Raw genomic sequence first — 25,018 nt, forward strand, 5'->3', positions numbered from 1 at the left:
GAGCCTGCTGATGAGAAAAGCCCAAGTGGACATTGGGAAATGAGAGAAGTTATTGGAGAAAAGAAATAACTCATGAGCAGAGAACAGCATGAGTGGGGCAGGGTAACTTGGTTATACTCTACGTTATTAGGAGGTGAAATCTCTCATTTTTAATTTGTTTATTACTCTCTCATGCCATATAATTTGACCACAGCTTCTCCTCCCTCCACTACTGCCAGCACCATCCCCCTCACTTTCTCCACCAGAACCACTCCCTGTCCCAGTCTTCCACAAGAAAAGAGCAAGCCTCCAAATGATATCAACTAAACTTGGCATAACATGATACAATAAGAACAGGCACAAACCCTCACATCAAGGCTGGGTGAGGCAACCCAGTAGGAGGAAAAATGTCCCAAAAGCAGGCAAAAGAGTCAGAGACAGCCCTATTCCCACTGTCAGGAGTTCCCTGAAAACACCAAGCCAACAACCATAACAGGTATGCAGAGATCCTATAGCAGACCAATGCAGGCTCCAAGATTTCTGCTTCAGTTTCTGTGAGTCCCCATGAGCCCTGCTTAGTTGATTCTGGGGGATGTATTCTCCTTATGTCCTAGGAAGGAGATGAAATCTTAAAGAAGGCTCTCTCCACTGTAGCCAAAGAACGCATTCTAATTCCCTCTTCATGGAGTTTTGACTTAAAAATATTAGGAATGAATAAGAATCAAGCATAAAGTTTGAAGCATAGATACACTGTATAGCAAAAATAATTTTATTCATCCTTCATTTTTTTCCAAATCCAATTTTCGTTCACCTCTAGAACTTAGGTCTTATCTTCCAAATAGATGTGATTGATAATGATAAGCCTTTTGCTACTATCTGCTTCATGTTGAGTTGAATGCCATGGTGAGCTGTTAAATATTATGCATAGGTGATTATTCTTCTGAGTATGCTTCCTTCAGTGAAAAAGGCTGATACAGAAAGAGATTGTTTCCATGAATCCTGTGAATACCTGCATCTCTAGATGTTTAAGTCCCATTATATACTGTCATAGCATTTGATTCTAACCTGTGTATACTCTCCTCTGTACTTTAAAACATTAGTAATCCCGTGGATTACTAATATATAAAGCATATAAAACTATGATAAATAATTGCCATGCTCTATTTTTAGGGACAGGCCAGAGGAAAGTCAACCTAGGTTCTACACAGACATTTCTTGTGTTAATATTTTTGATTCCTGACTGTCTAATACAGAGATGTGGAGTTCAGATATGGAGACTACACTACATGGTTGGTTCCTCTTCTGGCTGTCAATTCTGCAAACCAGTGTCTCTTTCTATTTCCCCAAATCACTCTGACTTCTGTTTTATCTTCCTGCACCTTAGCAACTTTCTAACATCTCTTTATATAAACTTAATAAACCATTTCTCTATTTGTTTTTCAGTTTGTGGCTGATATTGTTACACAGCATGGAGTTCATTCTGCTCTCATTGGCCTAAACAAACCTTCTGAGTCCTTCACTCTGGTTGCGTAGTTCTACACTGTAAAGAACAGTTTATAGCCTATTGATGAGTTTACTAATTAGTAATGGTCCAAGCCTTGACCATCAACGCAGGGTTACTTGCTTCCTCTCCTCATGCAAAACAGATATTACATTTTGGAATATATTCTGCAATTCTATTATGACCTCTCCTTTCCCACAGTGAATTAGTTATTAGCATAATTTCAGAGCATAAGCTTGCATATCCTTTAAATTTTTATAACCCCTGTAGAATCACACCTTGTCACCTAGAAAAAATCACATATATATGCCTAAAACTTTCTTTGCTCCTTGTAATTGTGTTAAGGTTTAGATGGCTTATTCTACAAGTTACCTGTTAATTTTTGTTGATTGCCAAACCAGATGAATTAGTATAAAAAAAATGGATGGATTCAGGCTTTGGAAAAATTAACCAAATTTTATACACTAGATCTCATATTTTATACAGTGAACACTTTCATAGATACATGTCAAGCCCAGACATTATTTCACATAAACCTATGAAAGCAGCTTAACTTAAGAACTCTCATGGGAAATACTGCTGGACTCAAAAATTCACCATGACGTTTTGACAGGTGACACGCTATCTTTGCTCTTTGGCTCTGTAACGTGTAGTGTAGACATCTGGGTATAAACAGTATGAAAGAAATAGTTGGAAATAGGAGCAATTGTCTCTGAACACTCACAGTTGTGTTCCATAAAGGTGACCTGCTGTGGTTCCCACCACTTCTTTATTTTGGGAAAGTGACTTTGGGAATTCCCACAATGGATCTGTTTTAAAGAAATTCTGAAATTTTCCTTAGGGAGCTTTTTTTGCCGGACTTTGCTAACTTATATGACACACACATTTCTAGAAGTCTCAATGGGACTTTGCTGATCTGTGTGATCTTTAAACTTCTGGAAGGCCACACAACGTCCACCATTCAGTCCAATATGTGCTTTTTTTCCATTTGAGATGTTTCCCTTAATTCCTTTTATTCTTTTCTTTGTCATAGATGTTCTCATCATTATCTATTAGTACTGATCTCAGACACATCTATTGTTACACATTCTAATCATTATCTATGACTTCTGGTCTCAGACACTTCCATTGTTGCCTGTTCTCGTCATTATCTATCAGTTCTGGTTTCAGACACTTCCACTGAGATGTTTCCCTTGATTCCTTTGATTCTGTTCTTTATCATGAATGTTCTCATCATTATCTATCAGTTCTGGTCTCAGACACTTTCATTGTTGCAAGGTAGATAAAAACTCCTCATGCCACATTTTGACCTTTTTGTAAGAAGGAACCATGACCCCTTCACCTTGTATTTCCATGTGAGCACATGGTGTCTTCATAAGAAAGGAACTCAGGATTTGACAGAACAAGCATGGCTTCTCTGTCTTACACTCAACCAAAATGATGCACTTAGAACTGTGCACAATGTACTCAAGTACTTGATGGACAATGACAGTCTATGCTGTGTGGTTGTTTTTGCGTTACAGAAATGCAAATACAAAACAGACACACAATTTCTCCAAGTGATTTTTTTTCCTGCTATCAGAGGCCTCAGCAGTTCCATTAACTGATCTGTATGTTGTGTGGTCTGGGACCACTCACCAATAATTTCATTACTAAGTGTTCTACACCACAATTTGCATCTCATTTGACCCTCTTTTTTGTGTCTTGGCTAGCAATATTAACAACAGATAACTATCTGTATCATTTCAGTTTTTAAAAAGTCTAAAATTAAGACTAGTATTCACTGGATCAGATTCAACTTCCATGTTTGGTTATGTGCTCTCAAAATTGTGTGTGTGAGATGCTTAATAGCACAAAGACCTCTTTCATCACTATGCCCTTATAATACTACCTAAATGGCATCTAGGGTGCTGACTCCAGTTACCCTCTATTGTTGGGTAATTGCAGATTATAAAATCCTTGCCTATATTACTCAACATGATTCTATCATCAACCCTGGAAACTACGAAGGGAAAGTTTTTATTAAAAAGATTATATTTTCAGAAATCTTGGGCCCGGGAGGATTAAGTGATGTACCTGAAATCACCGTTTATATGTTATGAAGCTAGAATGGAAGTCCAGGTATGCCTGGACCTTTCTATTGCCCTATTACCCCTTAAAGTTGACCAAGGAGTCTGTGATGTCCTCTTCATACTTCATCTCACAAAATAGACAATTTAGCAGAATACCTGAAACTGTCAAGCCCAAGATGCCTTAGAAATAAGCGATGCCTCTGAAGCATGCAAGCTGAATACCTTGTGATTTTTATTCCAAGTTTTTCAAACATAGTCAGTCTCACTGCATTGTGGACTACTTCTGCCTTTATGGGTGAGTCTGAGCCGCTGTGCAGGTTTGTAATCTTCTCAGTGACTAAGAATGCAGTGTTTTGATCGGCTGTGATATTATCCCTGCCTTGCCATTCGTTGTAAAGGCTCCAGATGCGCACACTATATATAATTAACAATAGAAGATACATCTTTTCTCAATACGTCTTTGTCTCCCTTCATCACTTTGCCTTGTCTGTTTTTCTTTTGCCAAAAAGCCCATGCTACAATTAAATGTCTTTAGAATAACACAGTGAGAGTATTTTAGTTTAAAGGAACTCTGGGGGGGAATTTTAGTTCCAAACACGAAGCTTGCTGTGGGGGTAGAGGGAAGAAAGGCAGAGTGCAGCTTTGACTTGAAGGAAAGGGGAGCATTACTGAGATCCTTCCCCAGCCAACCACCAAGCCACCATTTACTCATGAACAATGGCCTGCTCCCATTTGCAAAGCAGATGTAAATCTGACCCCCCAAAGAAAGGACTGGAGGTTGTCATTGTGTCAGGTACAATGCCATGCAGGAAGTCGAGTCCTTAGATGAAAGCAAAGTCATATTTAATGAACAAAGGGAAACATCAAACCTTTTATGTGATGGGGACTGTTGAACTTGGCTTCTGAGTAGGAGCCATTCAGAGCACAACTAAGCTGAACATTCATTCAGCGTCATTGGGACAGGCGGGCCTTCAGATATGATCCTTGTTAAACAAGCACCCTGTGGCAAAACTTCAGAAGGCCACCTAGTCTTTCTGCTTCTAAAACTCAACATGAAAAAAAAAAGAGGGGGGGTTGACATTTGGTGAAAAGACTATCGCTTATGAGATCTGGATAAGGCAAAGGCGCCCCAAGGAGCCGAGTAGAAGACAAAAGAAGGTTGGGAGGAATCTCTCTCTGCAGAGGAATCCATGTTCTGGGCATGCCCAGGAACTCCACATGCATAGCCATAGACTGACAGATGTTGTATGGTCACCTGGCAACTTGAACATTGAACCCCATTCTAACTACTACTGTCCCTATTCTAAGTGAGTGCAGACTCTTGCTTGGACAAACACGTGTGCCAGTGTTGCAGTCCGTAAATGAAGTTAGTCACCACAGTCCGATAATTTTCCAATAATAACTTTTCACAGTTTCTGCCAGCAACGTGCAATCAACATGTCAAGTTCTGTTCTGCAGTGAGAGCAGAGGATCCTGTGAAAATGAGTAGAGGGAGCTCAATTGCTACAGTTCTTTCTGCCCACTAAAACTCCCACCCTCCTCTCTCTGCAGCTATGTTTTGTCTAGAGTGTCCACGCAGGGACTTGTTTGAACTAGCAAAGGCCTTTGCCCATCTGAGACATTTGTTTCCATAGCAGAGAAAGATCTTAGTCAGTGACTACCAAAAGAGCCAATCGGTCCCCCTTTTGTAGTCCATGTTTCTGCAGTCCTGCAGCTGGGGCTGTAATGAGAATTTCTCAGCTGAAGAAGGCAGAGTCCGCTTTCCACAGCATGACCTTCTTCATTTCAGGAAAAGGTTCTCGTGAATGATGCTGTATGACAGCAATGTGTACACGACTGGAAGTGCAGTAATTGTTTTCACACTAATTTTTAGTTGTGAATATCACTCCTTCTCCCACTCAGGCATGTTTTCAAAGATAGATGGTAGACACATAGATAGAGAATAGGTAGATGATAGATAGACAGACAGATAGATATGGGTAGATAGATGATAGATAGACATGAACAATAAACACATTGTATTATTGTTTTGCAGGCATAAATAAATTTACTAAGAAGCTTCGAAATCCTTATTCCATCGACAATAACGAGCTCCTCGACTTTCTCTCCAGGGTGCCCTCGGACGTTCAGAAGGTAGGTGATGATTGGTCACCACCCACAGAGACACCAGCACTGAGCTCTTGGCAGCCCTAGAGATTTGGAAGGGCACATGGCTTTGCTTGTGTGAGTAATTGAGATAAGGAATCAGAAAATCCCTGAACAGTTCTTTCTGGGAGGTGGTGGGGAGAAGATCCAGCCCTTGGTTCAAAGTATATAATGACTGGGGGAAATTATCCTGCAAAAGAGCTACTTAGGAATGAAGCTGGAACTCATACTGAGCAGCTACAGGGCTGCAGCATTGGTCCCCTTTTGATTGCTTGCCTCCCTGAAGAGAGTGAGACGAGCTAGGAGGAGTTTCATGAGATCCAGTGCTGAGGGGCATTGCTTATTTTCTTCATTCTCCAGATGGCAGGCATTTTAGGGGAAGGAGGAGACAAGAGGATTATTCTTTCTATTCCTTTCTTGCTCCAATTATCTCTTCAGCCTGCCCTCTCTCCTCTGTCCTCTGAGGACTTAGGAATGCCGAGGGCAAAGCCCCTACTTACCCTGATACACACAGAAGAAGTGGTGGGAAATCAAATTTGCGATCAATCGCAAGTATTATTCACAGGTAATGCTCACTTAGTCCAGCAGTGTCTCAATTTTGTGGATGCACAGAGATTAACAAAGGCAACAATAGTGAAAAGTCCCAAAGAATGGCCCCATCCAGGGCCCTGCAGACTTGCCTGCACCAAAGCCAGAGGAAGGCAGGCAGGCAGTGATTTCCGCTAATGGAGAAGAGTGACCACTGAATAGGTAAAGCGGGATATCATGGCATGAAGCATCATCAAGAAGATCAAAGGCAGTCTTTTATTGTCTGAGAGAACCTCAAATCAAGCATCGATTCTCATGGTCGGGACAATGTAGCATAATTGGTTTCCAGGCATCTTCAGGTGGATTATAGACACATGGGGCTAAAGGTCTCAAGGGTCCCTTTCCCCTGCACTCCACATTCTAGAGATTAAAATGGACTCTGCAGTGCTTAGAAACAACAACAACAACAATAAAACCCTTTTACGTCACGACATAACCCAATAAAATCAATTCTATAAAGATATATTTACTCTCTAATATTAACATGACATAACTGAAAAATAGTAACCTAGCCATTGTTTATTCTGGATTTAAGATCAACAGTTATCCTGGGGGACACAAGATGGGAAGGATAGACTTTTGTTTTTGTTTATCTAGTTTTGGCAAAGTGTAGTCTAATGTAGGATGAGGTATAACATTCTTGGGAATTTGCAGAAACGCTAAAATTAGGGCGCATGTGTGGCCAATAACACACATGCATTCTACCCCCAGCCTACCAGAGGTACACATGAAAACATTATGCTTACAGTGTACCATCACTTGGGTTACAGTGTGAGTTCATACAGTATCTGTGAATAGAAATGTCCCATCAATCCCATCTCTCCTAGGTCCTGGCAACAGCCCTTGGAGTGTTCACCCAGGTATACTTGGTGTATTCACAGAGAGGTACATATGACAAAACATTTGAAAGAGGATGCTCCATGCATTAGCTTGAGTCGCCCCGTCCCACTTGGGGTGCTTTTTAATGATAATGACAGGTTGCCTCTGGGGACTCCCCTAGTGCTCATGTTTATCACAAATGTTCTAGCCATTACCCTATAAGTGGAATTAATTTCAGATGACTTCTACAAAAGTTTGGGGCTTAGTATCAATTTCAATGTTTTGCCCCCTCTTAGGTAAAATTAATGACTGCAAAAGCCCAAATTTCCCCCCATCATTGTAGGTACTTTGAAATGAATAATACTCAGTAAGCTGTTGTGTCATAACATAAGATCAGCAATCCCAAGAGGCAGTTATTTAGTTTATTTACGGTTGAAAGCTGGTATAAGCAAGATCAAAATCGGGCAACAGTGGTGAGTTAACTAGAAGCCCATAGAAGCCCATGCATCTTGTTAGAAAAATCTGCTTTTAATACTTCGGTTTCAAGAAATGATGCATGACTTCTGAAACCCTTCCTGCAATTAACCGCCCCCCCCCCACCCCCCCGCCCACCGTCCTGTGTTTAGAAAATGATTCATTACCTTTGAACCTTCCTTCCTTTGCCTCATGGTCCTTGGGGAGCCATTAACACACTCTGTGGTGAGCTAGGGTTACCTAACTGCCAGCATCGTATCTGTTTGTTTTCACAGGTGCAGTATGCAGAGCTGAAGCTCTGCGGCAGCCACAGCCCACTTCGGAAGAAGCGTTATACTGTCTAGGGCTCACGCTCACTGAGGACTGCAGCATCCTATGTGTAGCCGATCAGACCTCTGTCCTGGCTGCTCCAGTGGTACTGAGGTGTCCTGAAATGGGCGTTCTGTGCAGTTCTCTCATCATTCTCCACTCTCTTCACACATACAGATGCACACACACCTGCACACATGTTCCCATGCATGGGTATCCCAGATGCCTAGACAGTCAACCCAATCAAAGGCATCAAGTCTGAGACTGTGACGGTCTCTTATCCATTTGTCAGTAGGACAATAAAACCAAGTGTCCACATATCTGAACACTGTCCTTGAGAACAGCCAGGAAACCACTTGATTCCAGGATCATGCTAAATTTATTTTGTATCCATCAGCAGATTTTCACTAAGATCCAGTAATTTCCATCTGGAGCGGGTGGCCCACATTTGTAATCCCAGCAAGGAAGAGGCCAAGGCAGGACAGTTTCCAGCTCAATGCCATCCCAGGAGCTGTGTCATGCCAGCCTCTGTTCCATTACATAGCTCTGTCATAAAATGCAGCCGTCAACAGAGGTGCAGTTATTTCCAGGCTCAATCCCGCTGCTCGCTGCAGAGTATTTTGCCACCATCTATCCTTTCAGATAATGTACATTAGAAAAATGAATATTTAGTGACTTCCAGAATTAACATAAATAGTTTGGAATCAGCTGTGATTACTCAAGACATGTTTGTTTTTGGTGACCTTAGTATTGGATGCCAGCCTGTATTGCATCTCAGCTGTTGTTGGCAAGGGGTCTCCCTGAAGGTTCCAAGGAGTCATCATTTGAAGAGTAGAGATTTCATGATAGTATTTCATTGCTGTAAAATATCATTTCTTCCAACTTCACTTTTTGTTGATCACCAAAAGGAGATGTCAATATACATCCTCAGAGAAATGTTGGGATGTGGGAGGAGACAAGTTAGTAAATTCAGAAGTAAGTCTGAAGGGCTTTACTTTGAGATTCTTGGTGAAATATAATTGTTCCAGTTACTTGATGTTGTGAGTAGACAGTTTTAAAATGGCTTTGGCTGTCTAAATTTGTCTTTTGTTTTTCTGAGAATCAAAATAAGATATAAATAATAAAAGCTTATTTTGAAACCCTGTTCATACAAAACAACCACCAAAAAGTCCTCCGCACATAGGGTCTGAGTCTTGAGCTCCCAAAGGCTCCACAGCACACCCTGCCAATTTCAAAACAGTTAATTTTGTGCATGTAGAAAGTGTGTACAGATATCTTTGTGTTAAAATTATATTTAAGCTTTAAAATCTATATTTCATCCATATATGCCTGCAATGTGCAGGTTTGTATGTATATTGTAAAGAAAAGCTGAGGTAAAAAGCCAGAATTTACTTGTGTTTACTTCTTTCTTTGTTTGTTTCTGCATTGTCATTTAATAATCTTCTAACAAAATGTTTTATGAAAAATGCCAAAGATTCTAAATCTTATCATCTCATGTCTGTGTTTCTTCATATTCTTCTTCCTGGTTTCTTTGTGGCAGAGCCCGATTTCTGCATGATTTGATTTACTCCAAGTTAATGAAGCTGGCTGGGAAAGAGCCTTGAAGAGATTCTAAAAGCCCCAGTAAATCTGTTAGTTGTACATACAATAGATACCCAAAAACTTCTTTGTCTAACCAGTTACTCAATCTTCTGTGTAAACAATACTGTATTGTCTTGTTCTTGTCATCCAGTTTATCACAGTCTGTCATTTAGTAATGACCCAAGGCAGACATCTTTAAGCCGATGTGTGAGATCTGATCAGTGATTGGAATGAAAACTTTTGGGAGCAAAATAACCCCTTATTTATTTAAATGTGGATTGCATCCTTCATGGCTGTTCTTTTGCTTTAGAATTTCTAAATGAAATAATTCTCCTGACAAGAAGGTATCATTAGGGAAACTTCTTCCCTCTGTAGCCCAAATAGAACTCACAGCATTACATTCAGGACACAAATGCCAGCTGGTATTTGAGAGCAGGACAGGGCCAACTTTTCCTACACTCTCTATTGAAGACAATTGCTGTTGATTAAATTGACAATGCATGTGAGGAAATGAATGTTTGTTGGAAGTGAAATGTTAAGATTTATATAATTATTATAGTTGTACAGGTCTAATCTTTACAGACTCTGTCTTAGTCCAGGATCTCAGAGAAAGACAAACACTATAATTTAATACTTTATTCTATCTTGAAGAAGCACTTGTCACATACTGTGGGAGGACTATTGTCTTTGGATGTGTGACACCAAAACTAGCATGAATTTCCTTTTCCTTCTTCCACTATTTAATATACAAAAGAAAGATTTGTTCTAATCCGAGATCTTAGCAACTTCTTCAAGATTTTTTCTTCTTCTTCCAGAGCATTTTTACAATTTACACTTCTAGAAAGCAGTCCTTTAGCATGTCCAGATTTTCAAGCATGACAATTTGTATGCTTTGAGACCAGTATTGAATAAAATGCATGTTGCTAAAATGGAATCAATGCAGTACCATAGCAGTAAATTTGATAGCTGATCACTACTCTAAAGACAGAAAAGCCAAATGAAAGCCAAATTCCTACACCTCAACAGTCCAAACCTATCTCTCTAGTGACCTCAAATGCCTTACACAGACATCTGGAGCCTAACCCCTAAACACTCAGTGTTTTACACAAAAGGTCCACGTTGTGGGATTATTTATACACTATGTGAAAAATGTATTGCTATGATTGGTGCGATAAAAACTGAAATAGCTAAGCAGGAGTTATAGGTGGGATCTCTGGGGACAGAGAGGACTCTGGGAAGAAAAAGGCCAGACAAGGAGAGGAAATGAAAGGCACAAGACGCAAGAAAGGTAATGCTATGTGACAGAACATAGATTTAAAAATATGAGCTAATTTAAGTTGTAAGAGCTAGTTAGGAACAAGCCTAAGCTATAGGCCAAGCGATCGTAATTAATAAGGAGTCACCAGGACATTATTTGAGAGCTGGCTGGTGGGACAGAGAAAGACTGGTTTCCTTACCAGCCAGTCTTTAGAACATGAGTATTGTTATAAAACTTACTTACAGGTGGTACCAAGAGCTTCACCTATCCCCTCAGGTATGAACCAACACAAGAGACCAATGATGGAAAGACTAAGTAACTTTTCTTTTACTTGAAATAACATAACTTCCATCTGCTTCTCTGAGTGGCATCATTGTGTCTCTCTCTAGAAACTCACTCACTGCTTTATTGGAGCTTATTTCAATAAATTATATATTTGTGTCTTGGTAAATTATTTTATTAGTACATTACTGTCTTTCCTATGTTGGTTTGCATGGTAACTACTATGTGAGTAACAGATAGGTAGCATACTCAGTGTGGATACTCTGAACGAAGGTAAAACCACATCCAGGGAAAGATGGAATATACAGTGCAAGATACAGCCACATTAGTCAGAATGTGTGAAATTCAGTTAATGATTTTGTAGAAATTTGGAGGTTACATAGTCATACTCTTGGACTTAAAGATAATTAAGTGAGAATGTTAAAGTTGTGTGAAGTATACATGGTTCACGTCTTAACCCCATACTGACATTTATAGCACTGCCAAAATATCTTAAAGGCTTGTCTCCTGGATTGGGGCCAAGGGTCCTCTCAGATATATTTGTTTTTATTCTTTGTGCTTCTGTCTCATATCCAAACCCATAAAATCTAGTCAGTCGAAGGTCGATGTGGTATTGTTCCATCCTGATAGCCAAGGCCAGCCTGGAAGTCAACAGTTCACAGTATCCACATATCATAGAAATGGTGGCAATGCTGTCAATCACACTGATCCTGTCTGGCTTCATTCATATTATGCCTTTTTCACTTGTGATACCTTCCCTTAAATTTTCTAAGCAGTTCTCCTGTTCTGATGATGTTATCTTTGTCTTGGTGCTATATGAATATCCACTTCCTACTGCAGCATAACCTAGTGAGGGCATCAGATGATTGAGTATATGTAAGTGTCAAAAGATGGAATGTACTTCTAATAAAAAATACAGAAATTGATTAGCTGATTCTAAGACTATATGGAAATGCAGGATTTCAAGAATAGATAAGCCGATATTATAAAAGTGAATGCTAACGATAAGTCCACTGTTACTAAGATAACATGTCATGGTCACAAGAATTGAAAAATAGAAAAGTCAAAACCTGGATGCAGTTGATACCCACATAGATGGTAAACACTTTGTCTTAGGCTATATCTTTTCAGTGCATAGAAAAAAATCTTTGTGTAAAATGGTACTGGGTTATCTTAGTATTAATATGGATAAAATATTGACCCATTTCCTTGTCTCACAGAGAAATATCAATTTATCATATATGAAGGCAGAAGGCAAAATAAAAATTCCCAAAAGACACATAAGAAAATATCTTTATACTATGTAATATAAGTAAAAATGTCTTAAGCTATAAACAAAATGTTAATTCAAAGGGAATACAACATTTCTTTGGAGAAGACCTAATTAAACTTTTCTTCAAAAATATCTAAGAGTGAAAAGACTTATACATACAAGAGTGGGTATCTTTATCTATGTTCTATTATTTACATATTATTATATGCCATATGCTATTACCTATATTATATTTATATGTGGCCTAATAAATGATTTGTATAGACAATATGAAAAGTCAAATATCTCAGAAGTATAATATGAGCAAGTGTTTTCTGGGAAGTGCCTACCCAAATGGCTAACAAGCATAAAAATTGGCTGACACCTTTAGTTATCAGATAAATAAATTTTAAATAGCCAAACATAAATATACACAAATAGCTACCTGGGAATTTAATTGATGCTACTTCTTTGGAAATCTATTCCTCAATTTCTATTAAAAGATCACACATGCTTTTTGCCCATTCCCACAAGATCACATAACTACAAAGTTATGTATCTGCTCAGCCAGTCACGGTGTCACTACTTGCCTTTTTCATAAATGAAGAATCCTCTTTCCTTTATTATGTTGAGGAGTAGATTGCAACTATAAAATGGAATAGGCAGAAATTAACTGAATTGTTGTTACATGTAGCAATATGAATCCACTTCTCAAGAGCGAGCCAAGGAGACTCAAAGATAAAGAGATACAAAGTATGGTTTCGGCTAAGTAAAGTTAAGATACAGGCAAAGCACACCCCAGAGTACAGAAGTAGGAAAGCAGAGTTGGGAGGCCAGGAATGTAATGACTCAGTCTGTGCCTAGGCTCTGGGATATTAACTGTTCTATTATTTTGTTTTTTGTTCTTATTGCATAAACTTATTTGCTTTATAAAATTTGTTGATTTTGCACACTTAGGACATAATATCTGCACTTCTAGTTTTAGTACAAGAAAAGTTATAGGACAGTGTTATCTCCATTTCACAGTAAAGCTGGGGCCAATCATAAGTATTTAGAACATGAAAAGAGAGCCAGTTACAGATCTTCTATTTTGAATGCATTTTCAAGTGATTGATGTAAATAACATTTAAATACATTTTAATTTTCTGTGAGGGTTGTGGGACTTAGTCTTGCATATGTAGTTCCACTACTAACACAATTTATTTTTCATTTTAAGATATTCACTATCAAGATTTTTAAAGTGACTTCCCCTAACTGGATACCCACTACACACTGTAAAATTGCTTGATGGGGGGGTAGGGTAGGGTGGAGTGGGGATGGGGGTTCCGGTATTCAGATGTAGCTAAATGACACAGCATTTACCTAGCAGGCTCAAGGCCCTGGGTTGCATGCCCTGCACTGAAAGAAAAAAATCCTTTCTTGGTTTGGGGATAGAGTTCACTTAACATGTGCAAACTGGTTTAAAAAATTTAAGGATCCGTTGTGTTCCAGAAACTTTCAGTTTTATAGGTTGTAGGTATGATCACATGGCATGGCATCCTGGTTACTCTATCTCTCTCATGTGTGACTCATTTTATCCCCTTCTTCACCTTTTCACCCACTGAAGTGTGTCCAACAACAAGGCTATAAAGCTTGTTGCGTGTTTGAGGAAGGCTATTTTTTTTGTTTGTTTTTCTTCCTGTAGGGATAAATAGGTTACACAGGACAAATAGGTAGACACACATACAAATAAACATACACAAGACACACCTATTTGTTTCTACACATATATTCATCATTTTTATGATTTTGCACATTTCCAAAAAATGAATTCAAGACTGCAAGTAGAAATACCAAGAATCTAAGTTTTCTAAAGAAATAACTCAATTTACCTTTTGTTGCCTTCCAAGTCTTACCCGCAGCTCAACTTCACTAGGCATTCAATGCCAGAAGGCAACGCGTCATTATTCCAGCCAGCTTCTCTCTCTCGAGGATGACTTTACTATATGATACTCGTTATGCCTGACAAATCTCTAGATTTCAGCTTTTTATTCATTTAATTCATTGGGATACAATCTTGTCTCTTTCTCATGTTCATATTATTACATCAAAACAACTGGTTCAAAAAATAAAAAAATACACAACATTTGCTTACCTGCATACTAGAAAAAGCATGCCACCACCTCATGATATCAGTTATTTGCTAAATACTGCTAAATACTGGTTTTACTTTGTTCATTTAACATCTTCCTCCCAAAGACTGCATTACTGAGAGCAAGTGGAATAGTCTTTGCATTGTTGAGTGAGCTCATAGGTTGCTGAGATCCATTCATTATATTCATGTTGTATACTGGGCCCAGGCCAGGTCCAGGCAGGAGGCCTCTGCAGTGGGAGGCCTCTGCAGTATACCAAGCAGAAGACAGTGTCTGTGGATGTTTGACAGAGCCTGAGTTCTCTGGGTGGGCAGAGCACCTCAGGGCCAGTGTTGTCTCAGACTCCACAGCCCTTGGATGTGCTTATTGTCACCCTCAAGTACAGCAACTATTGTGACTACACAAAAAGTCTCAGAAAAGAATCTTTCTCCCATCAATTTCCCATTCTCTCTCTGTGTGTTTTTGTCTCTGTGCGTGTGTGTGTTTGTGTGTCTCTGTCTCTGTCTCTCTTCCATGTACACCAGGCTAATTGACCTGTGACCTTCTAAGGATTCTTCTGACTCTCTACCATCTCATCATAGACTGTAACACAGATATGTTATATCTGTATATCTATATGCATATAAAACATTTGTGTTTTATGCTCTATTTTTACCATCATTGATGACGATGTTGGATAAGGTTAGCCCATCACATCAGTAGACTTCTCTTTGACCAGATTCACTATTATTTATCCTTAGTGTTACGTTACAGATATGAATAGTTTTCAGCCCATCACTTTCTCTTTTAATTTCAGTAAAGAGTTTTAAAGTGATGCAACATTACTAAATCTTCTTTATTTGAAATAACACACAGATATACTTGTTTCAGTAACTGCTTCCTCACCCTACTGCCCCACTCAGTGACTTCAGGCTTCATAATTTGTTCATATATATGGTATGCGAGTGTATGTATATGTGGCCATAGCCAGAGCGTTTCTGTCCACTTGCCAGTCCAGCAGCCACTTATAAAATAATCACTCAGAGGGTTAATATTAATAATAATTATTTGGCCAATGGCCCCAGATTAATACTAACTAGTTCCTACACATAATTTCTATTAACCTGTGAATTGCCATGTGGTCTGTGACTTACTGGTAATGCTCTGGCATCTTACTCCTCCAGTGGCTGCTAGTGTCTTACACACTCTGCCCTTTTTCTCTTGTATCTCTGCTTGGATTTCCTGTCCCATCCTATCTTGCCTTGTCATAGGCCAAAGAAGCTTTATTCATCAACCAAGAAAAGAAACACGTATTTGCAGGGTACAGAAGGGCATCCCACATGTGATCATATATGGAAGTATGTGGGGGTGCCAAGGTGAAAGTGTGGATGACTTAGAGTATTGTGAACTCCCAAGGATTTTCCTGTTTGTCTCCCATCTTACCATATATGTAATGAGGTCACAGATTTGTTTTGTTTTACCCTGTTTTATGTGTATTCTCTGGATTCAAACCGAGGTTCCTACTCCTGAGCAGCAAACAACATACAGACTGAGCAATTTACCCAGCTCCACTTCATAATTCACTTTTTTGAGCGAGGGTCCTGTTATAGTTGCCTGGATGATTGTCATTCAGTGATGGTTATTTACACTGGGGATTTTGAATCATAGTTGTAATCAATTATAAAGTATTTTAAATAATCAACATTGAGTTTGCTTTTATGGGCATCGTAGGAGTAGAACAACACTCTCAAATTTGGATGGCTTTAGAATGAATGACATTTTAAGCATGACTTTTTCTGATAGTCTTTTTCCTTGCTTCTCATCAATGGCTTCTTACAAACTTGTTGAGATATCTACTTCTATATGGTATTTTTATTGACGTTTTCTGAAAGATTTCCAAAATAAATAGTGTCTCATTCTTGGTAATAACGAATGCCTGTTCTCCAAACCCTTAGTTTTCATGAGAGATTTTGGTAATTCATAGTCCAGTGGGTGTATTATGGAGGTAATTTGCACATGTTCTTAAAACTTTCCATTATATTTTAAACTTTGTAATTTCATATATCTTCCCAAATACCCCAATGATCTATAAAATTTCACCATTACTTCACCTCTTTCATTTATTTTGTCCCCACTGTCTTCTTTGGAGTCAGACCATAGATCTTTTGCATGTCATAAAGGAGGAAATTTAATGGAGAGAATGTCAGAGCTATGGTCAACACTAAATTAGGCTTATTGGGGAATGGAAATGACTTTTCTTATCTCCAGTTGGCTGTTACTCCTAGGAGTTTGGCTGACCACAAAGACCAGGAGGCAGAAATGTAAAGGTCCCACTGCAGGTTTTAATATCATGACATTTAATTATGATTGAACAACAGAGTTAACTTCCGAGAGGCCCAGTTTCTTCACTTCTAGTGTGGAACTTATAGCACTAGATGATAAGTGCCATGAAGACTCTGTTCCTTCTTTGGAACTGTAAGATGCATAAATATTTATAAACATGTATATACATTCCTTTACACATCATATTGAATTTTTAAAAATTCATTCTCAAGGAATTAGTGTGACTAGGTCATGAAATAGTGTTCTTATAACTAAGATTATTAAATATAATAAAAATTTCCCTTGTCTTTTCTATCATGCAAAGTTGGAATGAAAAGAGGGCTGCCACTGAAGAGGAGAACTCTCACCAAACACTGTATTCTCAGGTGCCTTAATCATAGTGTCTATGGCCTGAAGAACTGTGGAAAATAAGTGTTCATTGCACATAAATCATTCAGTCTTATGATAGTTTAAGCTGCCTAAATAGATGGAGACATTTTTTAAATAGATAAATTTTTGTTGTGAACAAATAAAAGACAGCAGTGTAGTGGGATCCCTGATCACTACTGATTAGAAGCAAGTGATACTTACTCTACTAAATTATGACCCCAACCTTCAAATTCACCCCCAGATACTGCCACGTGTTCTAAGCAATAGAGTTATGTGAGTGGTTGTTGGGAAGTTCTGTAATGATAACTCTTTCCACAAGCTGCCTGAGTTCTGCCACCACTTTAGAGCCCCCAAATAACACACAGAGTCTTATATTAGTTACAATGCTGTTGGCCAATGACTAGGATTTCTTATTTGCTAGCTCAGTCTTAATTATCAACCATAACTGCTAATATATATATATATATAATTTATATATAATATACATAAATCTATATTTTAACAGCAATACTTATCAAAATCTTACATATATGTGTGACTACGTATGCCTGAATACATGTACCTGTGTATATGAATCTGCACATGTGCTTGCACACATGATTGTACTTGTAGAGGCCAGAGGACAACCTTGAGTTGTTTCTCAGGTGACAATAACCTTTACTTCTCCTTATGGCAATTCCTCAAGAAAATGGCAATCAGTCTACCACAAGATCCAGAAGTGCCACTCTTAAGCATATACCCAAAAGAAGAACATTCATACAACAAGGACATATGTTCAACGATGTTCATAGCAGCATTATTTGTAATAGCCAGAACCTGGAAACAATGTAGATGCCCCTTAACTGAAGAATGGATACATAAAATGTGGTACATTTACACAATGGAGCACTACTCAGTGGGAAAAAATGGAATCTTGAAATTCGCAGGCAAATGGATGGAACTAGAAGAAACAATTCTGAGCAAAGTAACCCAGTCACAAAAAGACAAACATGGTATGCACTCACTCAGATATGGATTTTACACATAGAGCAAAGGATTACCAGCCTACAATCCACACCACTAGAGAAGTTAGGCAACAAGGAGGACTCTAAGAGAGACATACATGGTCCCCCAGAGAAGAGGAAAGGGACAAGATCTCCTGAGCAAATTGGGAGCATGGGGGAAAGGGGAAAGGGAGATTGGAGAATGACAAGGGGAGAAGAGGAGGGGTGAGGAGGGCATAAGGGCACAGGAAGGTTGTGTAGGTGGAAGAATAGAGGAGAGTGAAATAAGAGGTAACATCTGAAAGGGAGCCAATATAGGTTTAAAGAGAAATCAGGCACTAGGGAAATATCCAGAGATCTACAAGGATGACACCAACTACCCATCTAAGCAACAGTGGAGAGACTACTTCAAATGCCCTCCCCTGATAATGAGATTTATGATTAACTTATAATCTATATCTTTGTGTATGGACGTATCTTACTGACGATGCCGGCCTTATTCGTCCTCAATTCCTGGGATCACATGGTGATTCCCCTTTTCCTACATTTCCCAGAATCCTCCTTCTTTCCTTGTCCCACCTAACTTGCTTCCCTATTGGCAAACAGTGCTTTATTTATCAACCAATAAGACAAACATGTACACAGAAGGACCTCTTTCATCAAAGCCCCACTAGTCAGAGGCTGCAGTCCTACCATTGCTTAGCAGCTCTCCCAGGCTCAGCACAATATGGAGGACTCCTTCGTCTGCCCCAGCAGGGCCTTTCTCATCTTTACCTAACCTCATCTGGAGGCTTTCTCTAGGCCCAGATGCTTGACTTATATCAAGGATTCACAGTTCCCTGAAAATGCTGTTCCTCTGCTGCACAATGGTAATTAAGCAACATGCTCTAGTTATTTTCATAGAAGCAAGTCACCTAATGCAAATTAGGGTTTGCCCCAGCTACCCACCCCAATCTTTTCTTTTTTAAAATTTAACTTCTTTATTAACTCATTGGGAGTTTCACATTCTGCACCCCAATTCTGTTCACTTCCCATATCCTCCCCTCACCCCTACAGTGTCTCCCCCAACACACAAAAACAAAGCATGCAAGCAACAAACAAAAAATAAGAACAAAACAAAACAAAAAACAAAAACTGTTTGCTTCTCCTTCTTTTCTGCCTCTCCAAGACCTCTTCATTTGTCCTGGTGGCATCGGGGGCCTTAGTGTGTCATATAGTTTATTTACCCTTTTGTCCTACCAGCTTTACTCTTCATTATAATGAATCAATGATCTAGTTGAAGAACTCTTGTTTTTGGTACACCATCATCACTGTATTCTCATGGGAACTCCTCTGGGATATCCTGTGGCTGCCCTGAGTCTTAGAGATCATGCAGGTATTAGTTCACAGGACCAATCCCTTCAGGGGCTCCCTCAGGTCCTAGATAGGGTAGATGTTAGGGTGGGCCAACCTGAAGGACCAAGTAGTTCTCTTGAATTTATGACTCTGTATATGCTTCCATGATTGGATGTTAAAGGTATTCCCACTTCCCTTTTCTTGGAAATGTTCCTCTATACACTACAAACACCAGGAGCTGAGGATAAATTTGTCATTTGCTTTGTTCTCATCTCTGGGCTACCTTTGGTGCTCTCCATGCTAAGGTTCCTCTGACTTCCTTGACAATTTTCAGAGTTCTTCAGAATTCTTGAACTGGGCTCCTGGAGATAGTTGTGTACGGTTGCCCTGACTGTTCTTTGTGGCATATGTAAAGTAGTGCTCTTAAGTGCAGATGTTGCTGGTGAGACACAAATGTGGAAACAGAGAGGATTGGCAGATTAAACAGAAGATTTCACTTGGACTTCAAAATCCTCAACAGGGGCAATTTTCCTTACCACCTTGGGGTCACCTTTTCCCTTGAAGTCTGTTGGCCACCAGTCCACAAGGATGAAGGGGCAGAAGCAATGACAGAGAGCCTTTGATGGCCTGTGAACACTGCAGAAATAGCTTTCCCTGCTATGACTTCTGTGAGACAGCTCAACTTTATTCCAAAAGACAGGGCATATATAAGATTGCTAGATGCTATTTTGCTTTGGCTATTGGCAGCCAGAAGCCTTGGTCCAATGTGTCTCACCAAGAGGAGACAAACCCACAAGTGTCCCAAGTCACTAGCTTTGCTTCCATACCTGCTTGTTTGGCAAGAATTAAAGAATGTCTCATTTGCAGTAGACAGTTTGGGGACTTTAGACACTTTCCATGTATCATTAGAAGCTGGGGAGAGTCCTAGTCTAGCAACTAAAGAATGTGCCTAGCATTGTCCCTATGATACCTGTTACCTACCATCTGCATTCACTTACTGGGAAAAGACTCCTATGTAGCCCACGGGTAGAATTAAAGCAGCTGGTACATAACACTGTAATATCAGCAGCTAAACTTGGCTACAGGAGTTAGGGAAATATCCCACACAGAAACTGCAATTCCAGGGCTGTGGGTACTAGACACCAGAGATTTTCCTGCATGCCTTGGGGGACATTTCCATTCATTCTTCAGCTCTAGAACCATAGTTTCCAAAGGCACAAGATTCTGTTTCACTGATGCTTAACCCAAAGGGCTTGAGTAAGTCATACTCCACATTGTGTGTCCCAAGAAAGTTGTGTACCAGCACCACCATCCTGAATACCTGTATCTGCTACGGGGGATTAGTTAAGTTCCTCCTCAGCTTTTCAACATAGGACCATAGCTTCTAGTAACCCAAACACTCATACTGCTTGCTTTGATTCATTAGGGCACTGAGAATTTATCATTGGAATCTCACATCCCCCAAAGAGTGTGCAATATTGTAACTGGCTCCCCAAACCAAGCATAGTTATCCCAGAGGAAGTAAGCTCTCTTTTGTATCCTAGAACCTAAAGTTCATGGTTACCCAGTTACACAGATCCAAGCACCTCCTTTGCAGATCCCTTAGGATTCAGAGAAGGTCTTATTCTATCTCCTGTCTCCACAATAGTGGTTTCTGATGCTAAGGACTCCAGGATCTCTTAGATCCCACTTGACAGTCCTGTCAAAGTCTTATTCACATTTTGTAGCTCAGAGAGCATGGCTTCTGATGGCACATGTGTGGAATTCCTTATATGTGCCCCAAGGGAGAGATCCCCTCTAAATCCCCCACCACAGAGTCTATGGTGGCTGTCATCCCAGGACCCAATGTCATCAGTGTTCACCTCTGTAGCATCTATTGACACGTGATGGAACGGTGACACAAGTACCTTCACGAACCGCTGATGCAAACATGGGTAATATTGACATCAATCAAAGATAAAAGAAATGAAAGACTATGATTTTTCAGTTGTCTTAAATTATACTCATACTGACTTATATGCATATAAATGAAAAAATCTACAGAAGCTATTTCATAAATGTGGAAGAGAAAAATAATAAACTAGATGAACAGGAATAAGTTTTTAGGACAAAAGACATTAGAAGCTCACAAAAGAGAGTCACTGTACAGAATTGCATCCCAATTTTAAAGAAACAAATGAAGTAACTGAAAACCAATGGAAAATACTAATCCAAAAGAAAGTCAGTGAGATACAAGAAAATACAAATAATAGAAAGAAATGGAAAAAATTAGGGGATACGTATTCACCAGATACAGAAATCTTTAAAATGGACCAATAAGATATCTTATAAAGACAAACATCTATTAATAAAACAAATTCCATAAAAGACCAGGTTAATCAAAAGAATTTCTGAACAGGAAGATATGTAAAATATGATGATGGAGGGGTAGGAAGGAGGGAGGGGAGAAAAAAGCCTAAAAGATTTGGAACTCAGCTGAGTGGAAACATGTTCACACAACAAAAACTTCAGATGTTTAAGAAAACAGAAAAGCTAGGTGATGGTGATATATGCCTTTAATCCCAGAACTTGGGAGACAGAGTCAGGCAGATCTCTGTAAGTTTGAGGACTGCCTGATCTATAGAGTAAGTTCCAGGACAGCCAGGGCTTTACACAAAGAAACCCTGTGTCAAAAAAAAAAAAAAAAAAAAAAAAACAGAAAAAAGGAAAATACCTTTGAAGACAACTTTTTAAAAAAAATTATAACCAATAACTGGCTGGTGAATTATACCCAATTTTGAAGGTACAAGACAATTTGAAAGTCCTAAAAGCTAGTCATATAAAAATAAATGTTCATTAGACTTAGAGCAGATTTTTCAACCAAATTCAAGCAAGTCAAAAAGAATGGGATGAAATAATTAAAATGATATGAAAGAAATCCAAAAATACTAGACTGCATTGCCTAGGGGAAAATGCCATTAAAAACTGAAGGATATAGTAAAATATTTCACTGACAAGCAGAAACTAAATAAACTCCTCGTTTCCTAATCATCTCTATGAGGACTATGAGAGTCTCAAATAAGGGCTTTCCACCACCTTCAATATATGTGAATATACAAAATTCACTAGAATAGGCATACAAAGGAGAAAGAGAAACAAACCCCAGGAAGACAGAAAACAAACAAAAAATCACAAAATATATAAAATAAGAAGAAAAATTTGCAAAATGACAAGAAGATTTCCTGCTATCAGCAACAAAGTAAAAAGGAAATTATTAAATTCACAAATCACATAGAGAATGAATGAATGAATAAATAGAGACACAGACCAAGCTACATGCTGCATTTAAGAAACTCACTAATGTGGGAAATTACCAATAGGGAGCCAGGTAATAACACAAGGGATTTTAATAGGGAAAAAGCCTTACTTACAGAGTGACCTAGCCAGCTGGCGCGGCAACAGTCTGTACAGCAAGCCGAAAGTAAAACCGAAAGTGACCAGCCACCTGACTGCCTCTCACTCTACACCACCCTGACCATGCCCTCACAGGCATGATCAGGCACACCTTTAGCTAGCCCCTAAGTAGGTGTGGCTACAGCTTCCCCTACAACTCACTTCCCTAGTGAAGGTACATAGAAACTGAGTGAGCATCATCCATCCAAAGCTAAATGGAAGCAGATGTGGATATATACTCAGATAAAGAATATTTCAAGAGAAAAACTATAAAAAAGAATCAAAGACTATCATTACACATATGTTTAAGGATGGATTCAGCAATAAGGTGAAAATATGCATAGTTGTATTGCATACATTCACACATTTGAACAGGTGCACACATATGCATACATATATACATATATGCATACATACATGAACACCCACACATACACATATCCCTAAACACATAAATACAACCTTCTCAGTCATTCAGTATTATTTGTGCTTATATCATTTCAGGGTCAAAACTGATCTCTTTTTTTATGTGTCAAAAATTATCTTAATATTCAACCCAAAGAAAAGGGATAGGATCATATAATGAATACAGATGCAAAATTTCTTCATATTGTACAAACCAAATTGTACATCACCTAAGAAATATAACATGATCATGTGGGATTGACTTCAAGGTTATGTGGCTATCCCACCATATGTGAGTTGATCAACATGATATAACACATCCCTAGAATGAAGAATAAAACACATGGTCATTTTAATAGATGTAAAAAACAATGTGATAACATCCTTTTATTGTAAAATCTTTTAGAAAATTAAGTGTAGAATGGATGTAACTTAAAATAAGAAAAGATGTGACCAACACCCCACAGCCAACATCTCAACCTTCCCACACCCTACCTTGAGATACACTGGGTTTCCTCTCTGTTCCTTTTTCTTTTCTTTTTTGACTCTACATATAAGTGAGGCACTACTAGTTTGTGCATGCTTGTGCAGGCACGCATGTGCATGCACGTGTGTGTGTGTGTGTGTGTGTGTGTGTGTGTGTGTGTGTGTGTGTGTGTGTGTGTTGGATATCACAAGTAAAGGTTGAATAATATATCATTACAATGTTTTCTTTTTTATTCATTCAGCCACTTCAGTGATTTCCATGTCCTAGGCTATCATTAACTCTGCAACGAGCACAAGGATGTAGCTATCTTTCTGAGGTAGTAAGCTCAGTTTTGCCTCAGTGTAGACAAAAGAGGAACTGCTGGAGCCTCTGGTAGTTTTATTTCCAGTTGTATTGGAAATACTCATACACTGATTTCCATAGTTCCTGAACCACACTCCCAGGATCCACATAAAAGTGATTTAAACACTTTAATGCTTCAGATCACGGCCACTGTTTCCTCACACACAGACTGCCTCTTCATTAGATTAGGCAGCCTCTTCTCTTCCTAAAGTCTGCTAGGGAGACACCAGGCTTGCACATTTGGAGGGCATACATGCTTTTCAGCAAATAGACATCAAGCCAGTCTAATAGAAGTACTTTCCTGAGCAACAAATGACCTTTCCTAGGTTTGCTACTGTCATGCAGAACAACATTGTTAGTCATTATTTACCTTAAACCTGAATCCCGACAATGAACATCAGTTTTGTGTTTTAATCTTTGATGGATTATGGTCCGGTGCTTTTGAGACATTCACCTTCTAATGCATAAATTCAGCCAGACTCAAGTTTGTAAAGAATTCTTAAATGCAATAAAAAGTCTTAATGTCTTTCCTTGAAATCTTGAGTCAATTAATCTCACCCGGCTTTGCTCTTCTGAGCGGTGAAGCAGGTGCAATTTTCGTATGTAAAATCTAACATTTTAATGCAAATTAAAAGTAGAGGAGGACAATAAATTTTAGTTTTTTGGGCACATTGAGGCAGGGTATTTTGACATCCTCAACTATCACTTTTATTTAATGAGAAAACAAGCAAATGTTTGCCAACTAGAATAAACTACATTGCTAAACATATACATATCTACACGATGAAGTCATTCCAGGCCAGATAAGAATTTTTTCCCTTTTGTTTCAAGTCATATGCCTTTCTTGCTCACATCATTAACTTTAATCATGGTTCAGCACTTAGGTATATATCTAAGATCAGAATATTATTGCCCTATTCATTTCTGATATTCTCCCCACCTCACACTGCT

At 38.9% G+C, this 25,018-nt stretch overlaps 1 protein-coding gene across 2 annotated transcripts in view; it reads left to right on the forward strand.

Moving 5' to 3' along the window:
* Window positions 1-7,922, forward strand: part of Mctp2 (multiple C2 and transmembrane domain containing 2) — a 188,059-nt gene extending 180,137 nt beyond the window's left edge. For both annotated transcript variants that reach the window (XM_035441380.1, XM_035441381.1), the window contains 2 exons: window positions 5,588-5,685; window positions 7,854-7,922. In XM_035441380.1, the coding sequence (XP_035297271.1) occupies window positions 5,588-5,685; window positions 7,854-7,922 (167 nt within the window). The remainder of the gene's footprint in view (window positions 1-5,587; window positions 5,686-7,853) is intronic.
* The last annotated feature ends 17,096 nt before the right edge of the window (window positions 7,923-25,018 follow it).

Source organism: Cricetulus griseus, chromosome 3 (assembly GCF_003668045.3).
Source record: "Cricetulus griseus strain 17A/GY chromosome 3, alternate assembly CriGri-PICRH-1.0, whole genome shotgun sequence".
NCBI lineage: Eukaryota > Metazoa > Chordata > Mammalia > Rodentia > Cricetidae > Cricetulus > Cricetulus griseus.